This window comes from Cetorhinus maximus, chromosome 2 (assembly GCF_964194155.1).
Source record: "Cetorhinus maximus chromosome 2, sCetMax3.hap1.1, whole genome shotgun sequence".
NCBI lineage: Eukaryota > Metazoa > Chordata > Chondrichthyes > Lamniformes > Cetorhinidae > Cetorhinus > Cetorhinus maximus.
Window position 1 is genome coordinate 178,155,409 of NC_135880.1, and position 17,268 is coordinate 178,172,676.

The following is a 17,268-nucleotide window of genomic DNA, read 5'->3' on the forward strand; positions in this document are numbered from 1 at the left end:
CCTTACACGGCCTGGCCTACATGTGACTCCAGGCCCACAGCGATGTGGTCGACTTTTAACTGCCCTCTGAAAATGGCCCAGCAAGCCACTCAGTTCAAGGGCAATTAGGGATGGACAACAAATGCTGGCCTTGTCAGTGATGCCCACATCCAAAGGACGAATTAAATAAAATATCTGGGTCAGAAACTAGATGACCAGGAGAATTCTTGAAACGTCTCTGCATAAAACCGGGGAGAAACTCATGAGCGCCTGCTGTTGTATCATTTTTAATTTTAATGGAATTCTTTCAAACCTTTTTTTGTTTTGGACAGGTTAAAATATGGGAAATTCCTAAATATGGAGTTTTAAAAAGCATAACGAATTCAAAGTTTGACCTTCAAGCTCACTCGAGACGGGTGGGACTGATAGAATGGCATCCGACAGCCAATGATATTTTATTCAGCGCTGGATATGATTACAGGGTAAGGAAACCGTTTCTCTAAGACATTCATCAGGAAGCCATTTCCAATTATCTAATCTAGGCTGTAATTCGCAAACTGGAAATGTAGAACTAACCTCTTTAAGAATTATAAATGGGGTTTTTATCTATGATATTTATCTAACGATTGCACAGCGGTAATGCTCCATCAGCACACAGAGAGATGATGATTATTCTATATCTATGTTTCTCTGAGGTAATTTTGAGTGTTGGACCAGGTCTGATCTCCTCAGGTATCCTGAAGGCCACAGCCCTTCACATCTGCTTTACCACTGGGAGCTCTGCTTTTTGACCGATAGCCTCTAAATTAGCACTCTTGACCGGGAAATCGATTGTTATAATCCATTGATATCGCTTTCGTAAACATTTCTTGTTCCCGGTGCCTCTCATCCAGGGCTAGCACAGGCAAGATGGGCCAAATGGCCTCTTTCTGTTTAGTGGAAGGTCTAAAGCATGACTGCTGATGAATGGGAAGCATTGAGGGTCATTGGATTTAGTTACAACGTGACTAAATGGGACAGGCTATATGGACCTGTGGGCCTTTACTGTCCACCATTTACAGATGATGAGATCTCCTCCTTAAAGGGAAACATTCTACCAGTTACCAGTCTCCATTAGACAGAAATGCAGGCCGGATTGAAGTTGCATTGATTTACAAAACTGTATTAGGCCCGGTTTATATTTTATATATTTTTTGGTCTGGGGAATGGGGTGCAGTGAATTATTTGCACTTTTCAAGTTCAGATTGGTCAATCCTTACATTTATCAAAACCTCCCTCTCCCCCTCCCTTGGTCTTTCTCTCTCTCTCTCTTGCTTCTCCCGTCCGTCTCTCTCACTCTCTCTCCTGCCTTTCGCTCTCTCTCTCTCGCTCCCTCCCACCTCCCACCCGTCTCGCTTGCTCGTTCGCTCAATCTACTTTTTGTTAATTTAATGTTTTATGTGTTCCTGGAAATGCTTAATGTGTTTTCTGGATTGGACAGTAGAGGGAGCATTTGTATAATGGGAGAAGTGATTGCAGAGTTCCCTGGGCTGACTGTTCCAGGGCATTCTCAGGAGCTGGCATAGGCTGGATGGGCTGAATGGCCTTTTTTCTGTGCTCGCACCATTCTCTGAATCTAATTGAACTTCCCTATAAACTCTCATAGGTTGACAACGGCCTGTTAAATATACAAGCTCATCACATTTTCTTTTTCTCCTCTGTTACAGGTTATGATCTGGAACCTGAATTCCGGAGAGCGATTGATTCAGAACCCAGTGAAAATCTTGGACTGTCACAAAGATGTCATTCTCTCCATGTCTTTCAACACAGACGGCAGCCGCTTAGTGACTTCCTGCAAAGATAAGAAGATGCGAATCATTGACAGTCACACAGGAAAGGTTTTGCAGGTAAGTACAGAGAACAGGATTGCTCTTGTGAGGAAGAACTCTTCTAGCTAGCATGCTGATTTGAAATACAGAAAGCAGGTGCATTTATATAGCACCTTCCACAAGCTCTAGGATGTCACAAAGAGCTCCACAGCCAATCAAATACTTTTTGAGGTGTAGTCACTGTTGTAAAGCAGGAAATGCAGCAATCAATTTGTGCACAGCAAGCTCCCACAAACAGCAACCTGATAATCATCAGCTGAGCTGTTATTAGAGATTTTGCTTCAGGGTTAAGTATTGGCCAGGACACCGGGGAGATCTCCTATGGTCACCTTCAAATAGCGGCCGTGGGATCTTTTCCATCCACCTGAGAGAGCAGGCAGGGTCTTGGTTTAACATCTCACCTGAAAGTCAGCACCTCCAACAGTGCAGCACTCCCTCAGTACTCCACTGGGAGTGTCAATCTAGACTTTCTGTTTGAATCTCTGTGGAGGAACTGGTGCAATGTATCAAGTTCTACTCCGTAAGTACCTAAATGGACGGATAGATGTGCTAACAATCCACTTACGGTTTCCTCATTTATATAAAAACAAAACTTAAGTCAGGAGCAAAGTACTTTGCAAATGACGTCTTGGTTCTGACGGTTGCTTTCTTGATTTTGGCCACCAGCTGAAGTCAGTGTACTGGAGGCTGGGATGAAAGGAAGTTACAAAATGACTGGAAAAGAGAACATGAGATCAAGAACGTTTTGCTGCTTTTTCAATTTGTTCTCTAGTGATGAGTTCAAAGATTTGATCCTTCCAATTATGCTGTTTATGGAATTATTAATAGCAAAAGCTGCTCAGTGGATCAGCCTGTCAAAGACGTTCCTTTATTAAAACATTCATTCAGCTTCCTTTGCTATATAAAAAAAAATAAGGTCACATTAGGAGGCAGCAAAACCTGATTTGGGTGAATGAGGCTTGTTGCGAATGATGTTAAATGGCTATCTTTGTTACTCCTGATGTTGATCTACTGTTTGGGGTCTAGACGGGCGAAGTGGAGCGACAGGCAACTTCTTTCCATATGGCAGTGATAGCATTTTTTTTTATTACACAGAAGAACGTATTGAAACATATAAGATCCTGAGGGGATTTGATCGGTTAGATGCCGGGAGAACTCGAAATAGGGGACACGGTTTAAGAATATGAAGTCTGCTGTTTAAGATGGCGATGAGGAGAAAGTTTTTCCCTCGCAGGGTCGTTAGTCTGAAGCATTCTGTTCCCCAGAAAGCTGTGGAGGCTGGGTCATTGAATTTTTCCAAGGCAGAGTTTGACAGATTTTTGACAGAGAAGGGAGTCAAGAGTAATGGGGGAAAGACAACAACCAGGTCAGCCATGATCTTATTGTATGGCGGAGCAGGCTCGAAGGGCCGAATGGCCTACTCCTGCACCGAAGTCCTATGTTAGGATTTTTCAAAACCTGTAAGAAAGCCCAATATCAGGAATGCAGGCAAGAGGCCAGATTTTCTGGAGAGTGGCACTCTGTGACCATCTCATGTATATAATCATCAATCTCCCGAGATCACTAATGTGTCCCTCGAATATGTCAGCTCTAACAACACTCAAGAAGCTCCACACCATCCAGGACAAAGCCCGCTTGATTGGTACACCTTCCACAAACATTCACTCCCTCCACCACTGATGCACAGTAGCAGCAGTGTGTACCATCTACAAGATGCAATGCAGGAACTCACCAAGGCTCCTTAGACAGCACCTTCCAAACCCGTGATTCTACCACCTAGAAGGACAAGGACAGCAGATAGATGGGAACACCACCACCTGGAAGTCCCCTTTCAAGCCACCCACCATCCTGACTTGGAAATATATTGCCGTTCCTTTACTGTCGCTGGGTCAAAACCCTGGAACTCCCTCCCTAACAGCACTGTGAGTGTACCTACACCACATGGACTGCAGCGGTTCAAGAAGGCAGCTCACCCCCACCTTCTCAAGAGAAATTAGGGATGGGCAATAAATGCTGGCCTAGCCAGCGACGCCCACATCCTATGAACTAATATATTTACAAAATGTCAGTATGCAACTCCTGAGATTACCTACATCTTGTTAGTCATGTCAATGTGTTGCTACAAATGTGAATTTGTGATAATGATTGGGGGTGGTTACTAACTCTGCTTGAAGGTGTCCCTAGAGATTTCATCACATGGCTTCCCTCCTCCCCTGATTAAACAGCCTATCACCTCCAATATTTTCATAATCAATACACAAAAGTATTCAAACAAAAAGAGAGAAAAAAACACTTTTTTAAATACCCTTCAGATTTATATCCTGTTTGCAGCAGGAGATTGCCTATATTCTGGCCTCTTGCCTATCCCCAGTCTTCATCACTCCACCATTACAGAATCACAGAATCACACAGTGCAGAAGAGGCTCTTCGGCCCATCGAGTCTGCACCGACACATGAGAAATACCTGACCTACCTACCTAATCCCATTTGCCAGCACTTGGCCCACAGCCTTGAATGTTATGACGTGTCAAGTGCTCATCCAGGTACTTTTTAAAGAATGTGAGGCAACCCGCCTCCACCACCCTCCCAGGCAGTGCATTCCAGACCGTCACCATCCTCTGGATAAAAAGGTTTTTCCTCACATCCCCCCTAAACCTCCTGCCCCTCACCTTGAACTTGTGGCCCCTCGTGACTGAGCCTTCAACTAAGGGGAATAGCTATCCACCCTGTCCATGCCCCCCATAATCTTGTACACCTCGATCAGGTCGCCCCTCAGTCTTCTCTGCTCCAACGAAAACAACCCAAGTCTATCCAACCTCTCTTCATAACTTAAGTGTTTCATCTCAGGCAACATCCTGGTGAATCTCCTCCAGTGCAATCACATCCTTCCTATAATGTGGCGACCGAAACTGCACACAGTACTCCAGCTGTGGCCTCACCAAGGTTCTATACAACTCCAACATGACCTCCCTACTTTTGTAATCTATGCCTCGATTGATAAAGGCAAGTGTCCCATATGGCTTTTTCACCACCCCAGTAATATACCATTGGCTGCCATGTCTTCAGTTGTCTAAATCCTAAGCTCTGGGGAATTTCCTCTCTAAACCTCTCTACCTCACTCTTCCTTTAAGACACTCCTTAAAACCCACTTCTTTGACCATGCTCTCGGTCACCTGTCCCTAACATCTCTTTATGGTGACTTGGCAACAGGATTCTGTTTGATAATTGCTCCTGTGAAATGCCTTGGGGCGTTTTGCTATGTTAAAGAGGCCAAAATTGGAGAAATACAGATATTTATTAGGACAGGAGGAGATTAACGATATGGACAGGCAAGGTAATGGAGGGATTTGAAAACAAGAATTAGAATTTTAAAATCGAACTGTACATATATTAAGAACATAAGATCTTATGAAACAGGAGCAGGAGTAGACCATTTGGCCCCTCAATCTTGATCTGCTGTCCAATACAATCTTGGCTGATTTTCTGCCTCAACTCTACTTTTCCGCCTGCTCCCCATATCCCTCGATTCCCTGGAAGGTCCAAGCCCATCGATCTCGGTCTTGAATGGAGCGTCTGCAACCCTCTGGGGTAGAGCATCCCAAAGGTTCACAACCATTAGGGAATAGCAATTCTTTCTGCAGGTCCCTCATTTGTTGCTTAAAAAGCGTTACATCTGTGTGCTTGTTTTATTGTAGATATTTTATCCAGTCATTTAAAGGCAAAGTGAAAGACCCAGCCCAATGTTATATAATGTGCCGACGGTTTATTGCTGTGTCACTGTACCTTTTCATCGGTTTGAGCTCCTGCCTGGCTGTGGCTCCCTTCACTAAGTGTGCACTTATGATTTGCAGGAATCCAACTCCAAATCCCACAGGACCAATAAAGTTCTGTACCTCGGCAATTTGAAAATGGTAATGTCCACTGGCTTCTCCAAGTGGAACAATCGACAAATTACCCTCTGGGACCAGGTAAATGAAGGTGGATGTTTTTATGGAGGCACCAAAACACGTTATTTTTATTCCTTCTTGGGACGTGGGCATCACTGGCGAGGCCAACATTTGCTGCTTGCTCCGAATTGCCCATGTGGCATGCTGGGCCATTTCAGGGGGCAGTTAAGAGTCAACCACATTGCTGTGGGTCTGGAGTCACATGTAGGCCAGAGTGGGTAAGGATGGCAGATTTACTTAAAGTGAATCAAATGGGTTTTTATGACAATCAACGATCGTTTCATGGTCTAGCTTACAAATCCAGACTTTTATTAATTAATTGAACTTATTAATTAATTGAATTTAAATTCCACCAGCTGCCATGGTGGGATTTGATCCTGTGTCACCAGAGCATCACCATGAGCTTCTGGATTACTAGGCCTGTGACATTACCACTGCACCATCATCTCCTCTCCCGTTAGGAGCCTTATGGTGGAGTCTTGTAGAATCATAGAATGGTTACAGCACAAAGGAGGCCATTCAGCCCATCATGTCTGTGCCGGCTCTCTGAAAGATCAACTCGGCTCGTTTCCACCACCCTCACCATCACCCCAGGCCCTGTCCTTTCCCCGTAGCCCTGAAAATTCTTTTCTTCTCAGGTGGTTTGTCCACATCCCTCTTCGAAGCCACCCAGAAGGAAAAAGCAGTAAAAACTGGGAAATAAGAATACTGGTCCAAACTGGTCTTGTATACCTTAAAATGGAACACCAGTAAAACTGGGAAATAAGAATACTGGTCCAAACTGGTCTTGTATACCTTAAAATGGAACACCAGTAAAACTGGGAAATAAGAATACTGGTCCAAACTGGTCTTGTATACCTTAAAATGGAACACCAGTAAAACTGGGAAATAAGAATACTGGTCCAAACTGTTTTTTCCCTTCTGACACCATTGAACCTGCCTCTGCCACAGCCTCAGGCAGTGCATTCCACATCCTAACCACACGCTGCTCAAAAAAAAACATGTTTTCCTTGTCATTGTTGGTTCTTTTTGCCAATCACCTTAACCATAAGACGTAGGAGCAGAAATTAGGCCATTCGGCCCATCGAGTCTGCTCTGCCATTCAATCATGGCTGATAAGTTTCTCAACCCCATTCTCCCGCCTTCTCCCCGTAACTCGGTACCCTCTGGCTTTTGATCCTTCCACTCATGAGGGCAAACCTAGTTTAATGTATTTCTAAAAAGGAGGGCAAGTGATTTTCTATTTGTGCCTAAAGAGATTAAAGAAGCAAATTGTAGATAGCAGGCTTTTCCATATTTAGCCAGGATCTCTAAAGTATATGTTTTATTGATCTAACATGCTCTCCAATCTCTCATGGTGCTGCTGACTGAAGAGTCGGTGGAGCAACTCCTGCCCCCTTGAGGCTGCCGTTTGAAACCACTCGATTCCTCTTCTTTCAATCAAACAGTTTCTGGCAGTACATTCCGTGTTCTCTATGGAGCCGTGTGATGCAGAAAGAAGCACTTCAGCCCATTGTGTCTGCAGCAGCTCCTTGAAAGAGCAATTGAATTAGACGTGCAATCCTCACCCAAACCACCACCCCGCCTCATACAGGGGCAGTGTTTGTGTTGGACGGAGTGCACATGCTCTCCCTGCCCTAGGCTAGGAACAAGACTGAAATAGGTGGAAACGAATCAAAAACAAATATGTTAGGACGATGTGTATGGAGCCAGGTCACTAACATATCAGAAAATTAAATATCAAAATGGAGAATAAAAGACAAATTTGAAACAAGTCCATATTCAGACATCTAAATGTTCTATTTGAGCCCTTGTATGTTATCCATGACAATTGCTTCAGCCTTTACAATCTCTACCTCCATCAGTATGGGCAGTCAATGTAAGTGCTTTCCAATAGAATACCCTCCATGCAGAATTGTAAATAATCCCAATTAACAAGATGCGCACAAATCATCAGGAATGCTCCTAACTAATCCCATGGATTGATGGTTGATCTGAACAAACAATTAACATAATTGGGAAATTCTGATAAAGGACCACTCGACGAATTATGTCTTGGCCTAAACTCCATTTCTCGCTTTATCTTAATTAAATGTTTAAAGCACCTGATTCTCAGCTAATTAATTAACTTTGGACTTGCCTAACAGTTTCAGTTCACGTTTCACATCCAAGTTTACTTTTGCTGAGTCATCACAGTTATGTGGGCAAACAAGGCAGCCAGTTTTTTACACAGCCAAGACCCACAAACAGTGAATCTATCAAGTTTCAGTAAATCTAGTTATGGTAACGTTTGTGTGAGGGAGAATATTGGCGCTGTCAGACTTCTTGCTCTTCTTTGTATAAAATGCCTTGATATAAAAACAAAAATACCTGGAAAAACTCAGCAGGTCTGGCAGCATCTGTGGAAGGCAGCACAGTTAACGTTTCGAGTCCGCATGACTCAAAATGTTAACTGTGCTCCCTTCCACAGATGCTTCCAGACCTGCTGAGTTTTTCCAGGTATTTTTGTTTTTGTTTTTGATTTCCAGCATCTGCAGTTTTTTGCTTTTATCTTGGGATCTGAAATGCCTGAACTGGCTGTCTGGTCTGAGGTTAACTTGCGCCTAGACTCAAAGGTTGAACATCCAACAGTGGAAAAGTTGCCGGTCTTAAGTGAGAGGAATTTTTAAAATGATTTCCTCCTTTCTGCAGATCAGTTTAATATATTCCTAAAAGGAAAGAAAGCAAATGATTTTCTACTTGTGTCTAAGAGATTACAGAGGCACATTGTAAGGAGGAGGGATTTCCATATTTAGTCAGGATCTCTAAAGCGTATGTTTTATGGATCAAACATGCTCGCGGTGTTGCTGATTGAGTGTCAGAGACATCAGTGGAATGACTCTGCCCCCTTTAGGCTGCAGTCTGAAACTGCTCGAATCCTCCTCTTTCAATTAACATTTCCGGACAGAAAATTTCACGTTCCACGGGCAGAATCTCCTATTCGGCGAGCGGGGGCTGGCCCCACATGCCGAGGAGTAAAATGATGCGCGGTGACGTTGGGCACGCATCGCGATGTCACCGCCCGTCGTTCTGATCTTCCGTTCGGCGGGCGTGCACCGGAGTCGGCTGCGCACCCACCGATCTGTCAGTGGCCTGTTAAGGCCATTTAAAAACTAATTAAGCCTATTGAGAAAGCTACACGTCCAACCTTAAGGTTGGCGGCGGCAGGCGAAGAGCCCAGGCGGCCTTCGTGTTTCATGAAATCTCATCCACAGGCGGGATGAGGCTTCGTGAAAGTTTCATTAATTAAATATGGGTTTTTATGAAAATTCATAAACATGTCTCAGCTCATGTGACACTGTCACATGAGGGGAAATGTCTGAATAATTTTTCTTTTATTTTTTCCATATTTGATACCTAATCTAATCTCTCTGAGGCGACTCTGTGCCTCAGGGCGATTTCTGCACTCTTTCGCGCACATGTGTGAATGAGCACAGACCCCGACGCTTCCAGGTACGCGCCATGCTGGGTGGGCCTTAATTGGCCCGCCCACGTAAAATGGCGGTGCGCAGCCAATCGCGGGTGGCGATCTGCTCCCTGCCCGCTCCCGACCAGCCCGCCTGACAGGGAGAAAATTCTCCCCTATATGTTTGTTTCTATTCATTCACGGGATGTGGGCTTCGCTGGCTAGGCCAGCATTTATTGCCCATCCCTAACTGCCCTTGAGAAGGTGGCGGTGAGCTGCTTTGTTGAGCTGCTGCAGCCCAAGTGGTGTAGGTACACTCACAGTGCTGTTAGGGAGGGAATTCCAGGATTTTGATCCAGGGACAGTGAAGGAACAGCATCAGGGAGGTTTGTGGCTTGGAGGGGAACTTCCAGGTGGTGGTGTTCCCGTGTGTATGCTGCCCTTGTCCTTCTAGATGGTAGTGGTTGTGAGTTTGGAAGGTGCTGTCTAAGGAGCCTTGGTGAATTCCTGCTGTGTATCTTGTAGATGGTACACACTGCTGCTACTGTGGTCGGTGGTGGAGGGAGTGAATGTTTGTGGATGGGGTGCCAATCAAGCAGGCAGCTTTGTCGTGGATGGTGTTGAGCTTCTTGAGTGTTGTTGGAGCTGTACTCATCCAGGCAGTTGGACAATATTCCATCACACTCCTGACTTGGGCCTTGTAGATGGTGGACAGGCTTTGGGGAGTCAGGAGGTGAGTTACTCGCTGCAGGATTCCTAGCCTCTGACCTGCTCTTGTAGCCACAGTATTTATATGGCTAGTCCAGTTCAGTTTCCAGTCAATGGTAACCTCCACAATGTTGACAGTGGGAATTCAGCGATGGTAATGCCATTGAATGTCAAGGGCGATGGTTAGATTCTCTCTTGTTGGAGATGGCCATTGCCTGACACTTGTGTGGCGTGAATGTTACTTGCCAATTGTCAGCCCAAGCCTGGACATTATCCAGGTCTTGCTGCATTTGGACATGGACTGCTTCAGTATCTGAGAAGTCATGAATGGTGCTGAACATTGTGCAATCATCAGGAACATCCCAACTTCTCACCTTATGATGGAAGGGAGGTCATTGATGATGCGGCTGAAGATGGTTGGGTCAGGAAACTACCCTGAGGAACTCCTGCAGTGAAGTCCTGGAGCTGAGATGACTGACCAACAACCACAACCATCTTCCTTTGTGCTAGGTATGACTCCAACCAGCGGAGAGTTTTCCCCCTGATTCCCATTGAGTCCAGTTTTGGTAGGGCACCTTGATGCCACACTTGGTCAAATGTTGCCTTGATGTCAAGGGCAGTCACTCCCACCTCACCTCTGGAGTTCAGCTCTTTGGTCCAAGGCTGTAATGAGGTCAGGAGCTGAGTGGCCCTGGCAGAACCCAAACTAAGCGTCAGTGAGCAGGTTATTACTAAGCAAGTGCCACGTGATTGCCTGTGTGGTGTCAAGCTGACAGGGCTTTGGTATGATGTATTCCTGAAAGGAAAGAAGGCAAATGATTTTCGAAAATATAAACAGAGAATGTTGGAAATACTCAGGTTAAGGCAGTACCTGTGGAAAGAGAAACAGAGTTACTGTTTCAGGTCTGTGAACTTTCATCAGAACTGTGGTGAACAGGATTCAACAGGATTTGTGCAAGGGTTGGGTGGGGGCAGGATAAAAGGAAGGTCTGTAATAGAGTGGAAGACAGGAGAGATTGAAAGCCAGAAGAGTTAGTCTTCCAGGGCCAAAGGGAATGGTGATGGGGCAAGAAAAATAAACAAAGAAACAAAGTTGGTTTCGGTTTTCATCTTATTTTTGCTCTGTCAACAACACACTTGACCTAGGCATATCTTTCGTTTCTTTGTTTTTATTTCGGGTTTCCAGCATCTGCAACATTTTACTTTCTGATAAATGATTTTCTACCTGTACTTGAGCAAATGGTAGGCAGGAGGTTTCTCTATATTTAGTCAGGACCTCTAAAAGATATGTTTTATTGATCTAACATCTCCCAGGAGTCAGTGGAGCAACTCTGCTCCCTTTTTCCGACTGCAACATGATCTAAGTAGAAAATTTGAATATCATTCCAATTTCTGCAATGACCATTTCGAAATGTTTGTAATGTTCTTTTAGATATTTAATGAATAAAGTATGTTCTTTCAAAAGAAAAACCTCAGGCTGCAGTCTGAAACTGCTCAGTACCTCTTCTTTCAACCAACTGTTTTTGGCAGAAAATTCCATGTTCCATTTTTGCCAATCCCCCTTTAAAAAAAATTCTTGATTATCTTAAATTGATGTCTTCTCATTGATCAACAGAAACAGTCAGCTCCATTTACCTTATTGTAAGATTTCATAGTCTCCAAACCCCTGACCTCTGCCACCTAGATGGACAAGGGCAGCAGATGCATGGGAGCACCACCACCTGCAAGTTCCCCTCCAAACCATCCACCATCCTGACTTGGAAATATATCACCGTTCCTTACTGCCGCTGGGTCAAAATCCTGGAACTCCCTTCCTAACAGTACTGTGGGTGTACTCACACCACAGGGACTGCAGCGGTTCAAGAAGGCAGCTCACCATCACCTTCTCAAGGGCAACGAGGGATGGGCAATAAATGCTGGCCTAGCCAGCGACATCCACACCCCATGAACAAATGAAAATTAAAGCAGGTCAGATCTTGATCTTTGCAGTTCCAGTGCAAGTAGTTTTGGCATCTGGAATCTCTATAACAACTAAGACCCTTCATCCCATCTATCAGCTCAAGTGAATCCCACTGATTTTTAAGAATTTACTTCTTCATTCTCAGCGTGCGAGCATCGCTGGCAAGGCCAACATTTACTGGGACTGTGCACAGTACTCCAACTATGTTCTAACCAAACTTCTATACACGTTTAGCATAACTTCTTCAATTATATTTCACTATACTTTGTATCTGTCAATCTACCAAACCTCCATTTGGCATCTTTTGCAAATATTGATGTTGTTCCTCGAATTCAGAAATATAGGAATGTCACAAATAAACATCCTTATGGAGAGTTACATCAATTACCATGCTTGCAATCCAAGAAACTCCCTTTTAACCACATCCTTTGGTTTCTGCTCACCAAGCACCAATATAAACTTGGCCAATTTTCACTGGTTCCTCTCTGTTTTTAGCAACAATCCAATTTGGTGGGGTTTTTTAAATTGTGTTTTGTGGCAGTGTGTTCCTCTTAATATTGCCCTGGGTGTAAAATGTGGTAACATATTCAGTGCTTTTCAAAAATTTCACACACAGTGCCATTTCTAGATTATTTTCTTCTTGGGTACTGCTTCATTGAGTTCTGTAGGGTTGGTCAAGCGTGAGTTTTTAAAATCAGTACTCATTGGCCCCGATTAATTTGGGCACTACTGCAGTGCATCTTGTAGCTGGTGCACGCTGCTGCCATGGTGCATCAGTGGTGAATGTTTCAGGTGGTGCTGGGCTGCTGGTGTAGCATTCATCCAGGCAAGTGGAGGGCATTGCATCACACTCCTAATTCGTGCCTTGTAGATGGTGGACAGGCTTTGGAGACGGATTTAGAAGGTGAGTTACTCACTGCAGAATCCCCAGCCTTTGACCTGCTCTTGTAGCTGCAGCGCTTATGTGGCTGATGCAGTTAAATTCCTGGTCAATGGTAATCCCCAGGATCGTGATGGTAGGATTCAGTGATGTTATTATCCTTTGAAAGTATCTTTAATATCCAACTAAGTGGACAGAGAGCCTTATTTTACATTTCCTCTGAAGGATGGCATCTCCATTAATGCAGCACTCCCTCAGCACTGGCATTGGGAGTATCGGCCTAGATTTGTGCTCAAGTCCCAGATTCGAACCACAGCTGACACCTGGAAACGTGGTGGTATCCTGTCTTTTGCATGAAACCCATCATTTGGGGGGAGATGGCAGCATAGTGGTAATGTCACTGGACTGGTAATCCAGAGATCCAGGTTAATGCTCTGGGGACACAGGTTCATGGCAACTGGTGGAATTTAAATTCAATTAATAAACCTGGAATATAAAGCTAGTCTCAGTAATGGTGACCGTGAACTTGCAATTGGCTGTTGCAAAAACCCATCTGGTTCACTAATGTCCTTTAGGGAAGGGAAATCTGCCATCCTTACCTGGTCTGGCCTACATGTGACTCCAGATCCACAGCAATATGGTTGACTCTTAACTGCCCTCTGAAGTGGCCTAGCAAGCCTCTCAGTTCAAGGGCAATTAGGGATGGGCAACAAATGCTGGCCTTGCCAGTGACACCCACGTCCCGTAAAAGAAAGAAAAAAAAATTGCCCTGTTTCCCATTTCATTAATGAGCACCCTTTCTTTTTATTAATAATTCAGGATGACCTATCTGTGCCTTTACGGGAGGAGGATTTGGATGGGTCCTTGGGTGTGCTTTTTCCATTCTATGACCCTGACACGTACATGCTTTACTTGGCAGGAAAGGTAAGACATATGGCCTCAACCGTTGGAGATAAGTTTTCAGGTATGTTCCTGCACCCCCGCCTTCCTGAAAATTTAAATAGGGCGCGGTGAAGTCGGGAGTTCCACCCGACGTCACTGCGTGTCATTTTATGCATCGGTGAGCGGACCCTGCCCCCGCTTGCCGAGGGTAAAATCCTGCCCCCAGTTACACTTTCATTAAGGCAACAGTAAGACACATATTTTTAAGAGACCCAAGCAAAGTGACACACAATACCCTGAACAGTCGAATTCAAAGTGAGTTCTCTTAACTTCAGTCCCTGAAGGCAGCAATTTGGTACATACAGGCTGAAGGCATTTCACACTTGTTGAATTTTAGCCTTCCTTCCTTTACACACAGCCTTCATTCCTTTATACATATTTCCCCCTTTGAATGCAAATACCCATTGTTTCACTATGTCTTTGGACTTTACCTTCCTGATAATAAAAATCTCTCATAGCACTAAGTTTTACCAGTAATCTTTGCGAAAAATAAACACACTGTTTCATAACTTATGGTCAGGTGTAATATTTCACTCGCTCCTTTGCATTCAAGCTAGTCTGGTTTATTTACAAATTCAAATGTCCTTTTACACCTTACATTCCAAACTTCCCCCATGTTTACCATGTTTACATCAAAGCCTTTAATCCAATTAAGTTCCACACACACACACACACACACACACACACAGACACACACGCACATGCACACAGACACAGACAAATCCCACTATTACTTTTATTGTAAATAATTATATCTTCCTGACAAATGCTTCACTGGAACTGAATAACTCCAGGTGCCATTGGCACTAAGTGCGTTCCATTCAGGAGCAAATGTGAGATACATTAATTAGCTTTTCACTTCACAGAACAGATTAAGTAGTGCAAAGTATGTTATTAATTTTCTCAGAATAGGCATCACATCTTGTCCTACTCTCAACTGAATGATGTAAAAGATGGTTACAGAGGAATGCGGGGACAGGAGGAGACCGTTTAGCCCTTCGAGCTATTCTGCCATTCAGTAAGATCATGGCTGATCTGTGACTTAACCCCATATGCCAGCTTTTGCCCCATATCCCTTAGTACCTTTTATCAATCTTAAGTTTGGAGTTAACAACTGACCCAGCATCTACTGTCTCTTTTGTGGAAGAAAGTTCCAAACGGCTACCACCCTTTGCCTATAGAGGTGTTTTCTAATTTCAGTGTGACATCCGAGATTGACACTGGTGCCCAGAGTGATGACTGATTCGCTCAGAATTCTCTCTCTCTTCCATATTGTAGAAAAAGACCATCAATACTGTGCTGGTGTTTTAAGTTACTCGAACCTCTTAGTCTAACCCTACTCTACTGCTTAATCCCTGTATCCTTTGAGAGGCAGGAGACTGCTTGCCTGTTAATTCTGCTCCACAACAGTTCTTGGTGGGGCGGGGGGAAGCCTTGGTTTAATGTGTCATCTGAAAGGTGTTGAGCTAAATTGTCTGCTCGGGTTCTGCATCTCAGCTTCAACCCATGACCTACTGGCTCAGCTGACGCCTTGATCTGATGCGTGTGTACATCCTGCTTAAAAGGGACAATTGTTCCAACATTGTTTTTGTCTGTCCAGGATTACAGTTTGTTAGTGCACTTTCTGTATTGAAAGTTAGTGATTGAACCCTGTTAACTATTTTCATTCTTGTGCATTTATAGGGCGAAGGGAACATCAGATACTATGAGCTAAGCTCTGAGAAACCTTATCTGCATTTCTTGATGGACTTCCGCTCTATATTACCTCAGAAAGGAATGGGTATGTTCACTTGTCTCAAGGGATATGTAGAATTTTTTTTTAGCTGTTATAAATGTTTATAATTTTTAAAAATTGTATAATATAGATAAGGCAGCATTTATGTCTGAGATGTAGTTACTTACCAAAGTCTACTAAGGGGGCAATTCTGATAGCAGAATAATAAAAGCAAAATACTGCAGATGCTGGAATAATGAAGTAAAAGCAAAGTGCTGGGAACCTTCGGCAGGGCTGGCAGCATCTGTGAAGAGAGAGAAACAGAGTTAACATTTTGAGTCCAATATGACTTCTTCGGAAGTCTGGAATGACCTGAAACGTTAACTATTTCTCTCTTCACAGGTGCTGCCAGATCTGATAACAGAGTAGTTAGGGAAAAATTGTTCCATTGGTGGAAGGATCGAGAACCAGGGGGCACTGACTTAAGGTAATTGGCAAAGGAAGCATTGGAGACATGAGGAGAAACTTTTTCATGCAGCGAGTGGTTAGAATCTCGAAGGCACTGCCTGAGAGACTGATGGAGGCAGGGCCAATCGAGGGAGTTGGGCTATTTTCTGAGAAGGAAGAATATGCAGGCTTATGGGGAGAAGGCAGGGGAGGGGCACTAAGTGAGTTGCTCCTTTGGACAGGGGCCGAAAGGCCTCCTGTGCTGTAACCATTCTATGATTCTATAATTTATAGAGCTATTGCTTCACTTTCTTTCAGTGCAAATAGAAGGAATTTATTGGGCAGAATTTTACGGCCCCGTTTCGGCAGGGACGGGGCCATAAAATGCGACGAGATGTTATAAACCCCGTTGACTTCAGTGGGAAGGTAAAATTCCGCTGCCGTAAAATTCTGCCCATTGTCCTTTTAATGGAGGGTTTTGGCCAGTGCTATTGAGGATTATAAAATGATGCAGCACAGGAGGAGGCCATTTGGTCCATTATACCCGTGCTGGCTCTTTGAAAGATCTATCCAATTAGCCCCAATCCCCTGCTTTTTCCCCATAGCCCTGCAATTTTTCCCTTTTCATGCATTTATCCAGTTTTTTTGTTGTTGTTACCATTGCATTGATTTTGACTGCTGACAGTGCATTCCAGATCATCACAACGCATCATGTGGAAAAAAAAATTCTCATCTATCTCTCCCGCCCTAGGTTCTTCAACCAAATACCTTCAACATGTGTCCTCTGGTTACCGACCCTCCTCTCGATGGAAACGGTTTCTCTTTATTTACTCGATCAAAACCCTTCATGAATTTGAACGTCCCTATTAAATCTCCCCTTAACCTTCGCTGCTCCTAAGAGAACAAGCCCAGCTTCTCCTGTTTCTCTACTTAACTGCAGTCCCTCATCGGTGGTAACATTCTGTGGGTATTCTTTCCAAGGCCTAGGCATCTTGCCAACGCCTGAGATAGTGGAATAATCAGTCAATAGTCAGCCTGGACTGAGTGGCCTGCTATCATACTGGATTTTATCATGGAATGACCTTGAGTGATAACAAGTGCCTAAATTTAGACGTGGAAGATTAGTTTTTAGAATTGAATCATTTGTGTCCGCGTGCGATGCTCTGAAACAAAGATAACTTGTGGCCAGAGTAGGATATCAGGATTTTAGAAAGCATTTTTTTTTCATGTGGAAATGGTGTTGTAGCCCTGTGTTTGCAATTGCATCCAGTCCCTCACGAACCCCCCTGTCCTTCTCCCCACTCTTCCCAAAAATGCTTACTGGGCAGAATTTTTCCCTCGTCCGTCGAGTGGGCGCTCACCCCAACCCGAGCGAGAG

The 17,268-nt window shown here is 44.1% G+C and overlaps 1 protein-coding gene across 4 annotated transcripts in view; it reads left to right on the top strand.

Moving 5' to 3' along the window:
* LOC144667940 (coronin-2A-like) overlaps positions 1-17,268 on the top strand; it is a 164,832-nt gene that overhangs the window by 136,669 nt on the left and 10,895 nt on the right. For all 4 annotated transcript variants that reach the window (XM_078529568.1, XM_078529587.1, XM_078529578.1 and 1 more), the window contains 5 exons: positions 312-461; positions 1,686-1,865; positions 5,699-5,815; positions 13,607-13,711; positions 15,413-15,509. In XM_078529568.1, coding sequence (XP_078385694.1) covers positions 312-461; positions 1,686-1,865; positions 5,699-5,815; positions 13,607-13,711; positions 15,413-15,509 — 649 coding nt within the window. The remainder of the gene's footprint in view (positions 1-311; positions 462-1,685; positions 1,866-5,698; positions 5,816-13,606; positions 13,712-15,412; positions 15,510-17,268) is intronic.